At 38.2% G+C, this 3,598-nt stretch overlaps 1 protein-coding gene across 1 annotated transcript in view; it reads left to right on the forward strand.

Moving 5' to 3' along the window:
* The first annotated feature begins 469 nt into the window (after positions 1-469).
* The window catches only part of LOC143029161 (cytosolic 10-formyltetrahydrofolate dehydrogenase), a 136,315-nt gene continuing 133,186 nt past the window's right edge, over positions 470-3,598 (forward strand). The window contains exon 1 of the mRNA XM_076191644.1: positions 470-563. Coding sequence (XP_076047759.1) covers positions 519-563 — 45 coding nt within the window. The 5' untranslated portion in view covers positions 470-518. The remainder of the gene's footprint in view (positions 564-3,598) is intronic.

Below are 3,598 nucleotides of genomic sequence, written 5' to 3' on the forward strand. Positions count from 1 at the left end.
AATTGTTGTGGTTACACAAAACATTTCTGCAACGATAATTCTTTTAAAACTCGTCAATTCTAAATGAAAATGTAAACAGTTATTATAACAACTAAACATCTCTATCATATAATATAAATATACTTTCTCAGTCAGTGTAATTACAAAACATTATAAAGTGTGTACTTACATTATTTGGCAACGCTTACTTTGGTGGTCACACCTTCCTCCTGACCAATAATAGTCGCCCATGGAAAGTTTCTGGCCAATAGAAATCAAGTTTGGGGTGACCGATACTTTAAGAAAATACGCATGTTGCGATTCTCTAACGTAATTACAACACATATTACTAACTAAAACAATGTTTTTCATAAGAAGTTCGACATTGGCGGAGTGCATGATACAAGTGGCATGTCATACATGCTGCTATTGTAATAAACTCATCAACCCCCCCAAAATAGTACTATGTTTACTTCTAGGTGAATGAAAAATTCATAAATGCTTCGTTCGTCCAGAATGTGAGTACACAGCTCACTTATATGTCCTGCACACTCGGCGTGTTCTCTTCTCCTTCAACCTCTCATGTAAGTACGGTGCATTATAGCTGTGCGTTTAATGATTTTTATGTACATGTAACTTTGTTTCAGAAGCTCATTTGAATGTTGAAAGTGTTATCTGGATGGGTGGCACAAGGTAGATGACGTGGACTTAGGAATTATACCTTGTAATATTAATTTGAGCCAGAGTTGAAGTTAGTGCAAAAGTTGAAAATAGAAACCTAAACAAGTTTGAATATGAGTGGAGTTATGCAGAAGTAAATTAACGTAATTGTGTGTTCATATTTTACGTTATCCCACTCGTTCAAAAAATGAGCTCTTGGGTCGAACGACTTACCGTTATATTCAGTCGTGGTGCATTTCTGCTATATTTTATAATTTTATTTTGGAGTATGTTATTTTCGCTCGGCTGTGTACAGTGCGTATTCACAAAACTGCATCTAATGTGCAGATAACAAGTTGTCGATCTTATATTTCTTCATACAAAATAATAGAGGAATGAATAGAGAATGTCAGTTGAAGAAACCAAACATTGTACCATATACTTTAGTATTTGAAATTAACAGAATATATATAACTTTTCTCTGAGTTTTACACAAATCTTCTGTTTATACATATGTGATGCACCGATAAGCCTACATTATTTTATCCTTGATTTATTGGTGGCAAATAATGTAGCTAAGACTGATTAGGGGTGAGCTTCTAGATCGGCTGGCGCGAGTTCTCAAGGACATTAATATTCGCGACATGTTCCTGTTGGCATCTCGATTCTTCCGAGACCGAGAGGGATACTTAGGGTTTGATAGAATTGTTTCGCGGCAGACGGGGGTAAGTGTCATCCGGTACGGAAGGAGTTCATTGAGATTTGTTTAACTTGTTTATTGCCGAAGGGGTCACACATGGCTGAACAGAATAGCTTGATGACAAGAAATAAATGCTACCCAACCCTGATATATACAGTATACATATATATATATATATATATATATATATATATATATATATATATATGTATGTATATATATATATGTATGTATATATATATATATATGTATATATATATATGTATATATATATGTATGTATGCATGTATGTGCATATATATATGTATATATATATATGTGTGTATATATATATATATATATATATGTGTGTATATATATATATATATATATATATGGCAAAAGGGATGTTGAGCAAGAGGGGGGTGTCTACTAAGCATGGAAGGGAGAGGGCAGGAGATAGGGGTGAGTGGAGAAATGCAATGTATAGATGATACTGTGATTCAAGGGAGTGGGTGGGGGTGGGGGGCGTTAGAGTGGTTATGTGTGAATTATATTTTGACGCAGCCTGGAGGGATGTCTCCCCGTCTTCAGTTTTTCTGTACAAGAAAATGGAGGTGGGGGTTGCCGAAAAAGTGAAGCGGCCTTGATCTGGATATGCTGTGTCTTGCTGTATTGCTTCTGACCCAGGGCAGTAGGCGGGATACAGGGATGACCCGTCACCCGTGTGGGGCTAAGATGAGAGGGAGGAAAGTGTGGTGGATGGGAGTGGAATGGTTGGAGATGAAATGGGTGAGTAGGTATATGCGTTTTGGCTTTTGCTACCTTCCAGGTAAAGGGATAAAAGACCTTGGTATATGGAATGGTATATATATATATATATATATATGTATATATATATATAAGTATACATATATATATATATATATATACATATATATAAGAATACATATATAAGTATATATAAATAGACACACACACACACACACACACACACATATATATATATATGAATATATATATATATATATATATATATATATATATATATATATATATATGTACATATACCAAAGGCAGTGGACAGGATGCAGGGATGACCCGTCATCCAGGACGTGCCAAGATAAGAGGGAGGGAGGAGGGTGGAGGGGAGTGGAATATATTGGAAATGGAATGGGTGGGAGTGGTTTCTATGCCTTTTTCTTTTTGGCTACTCCCCTGTGTAGGGGGAAAACCTTTGGTATATGTATATATGTTCCAAAGGCTTTTCCCTCTAATAAGGGAGGTAGCCAAAAAGCAAAGGCATATAAACCATTCCCACAAATTCCATCCCCAATGCATTCCACTTCCCTCCACCCTCTACCATCTCTCTTATCTTGGCACCTCCTGGATGATGAGTCATCCCTGTATCTTGTCCACTGCCCTCCCTGGGTCAGAAGTATTGTCGCAAGACAGAGCACATCCACAGCAAGGCCGCTTCATTAAGTCGGCGACCTCCCATCTCCGTCCCATCATGCAGAAAAGGAGAAGACGGGGAGAAATCCCTTCGGGCTGCGTCAAATTTTCCCACACATACTACCTCACCCCCCATCCCCTCCACCCATTCCACCTCATGCATCACAACATCATCCATATACAACCATTCTCCATTCACCCCTGTCTTCTGTCCTCTCCCGTCCTTCCTCAATAGACATTCCCCTCTTCCCCAAAGCCCCTTTCACCCCATCCATCCACCTCATCCTAAGTCGCCCCCTCATGCAGTTGATACTTTAGGGTCTATATGGGGCGCCCCTACGGACCAGAGCCACACATTTTGTCTGTGATAGAGGAGGACTCTGCTCACAGAGAAATGATGAAACTTTTAGTATACTGTTACTGTCCCTCCATTATGCTGTCCCCCAAACCCTTGTTGCTGTCCTGTACAATTTCTCTGAATTTCGTTTCCTTTTTTTGCCTACCTGTGGTGGGGGAAAAAGAATGCTGCCACCAAGTATTCCCACTTGGACCGTAAGAGGCGAGAAAAACGGAACGGGGATTGGGACCAGGCATCCTTCTCCCTGTAGCCCCACAGCGGACATTCCTAAAAAAAAAAAGAAAAAAAAAAAAGTAAAGTATTATCTATGTATGCACACGTATATATATACACATATATACTGTAAGTATATATATTATATATATATATATATATATATATATGTGTGTGTGTGTGTGTGTATGTATATATATACGTGTGCATACACAAACACACACACACACACACACACACATATATATATATAT

Source organism: Oratosquilla oratoria, chromosome 10, assembly GCF_046742065.1.
Source record: "Oratosquilla oratoria isolate Oo_2021 chromosome 10, ASM4674206v1, whole genome shotgun sequence".
Taxonomy (NCBI): Eukaryota; Metazoa; Arthropoda; class Malacostraca; order Stomatopoda; family Squillidae; genus Oratosquilla; species Oratosquilla oratoria.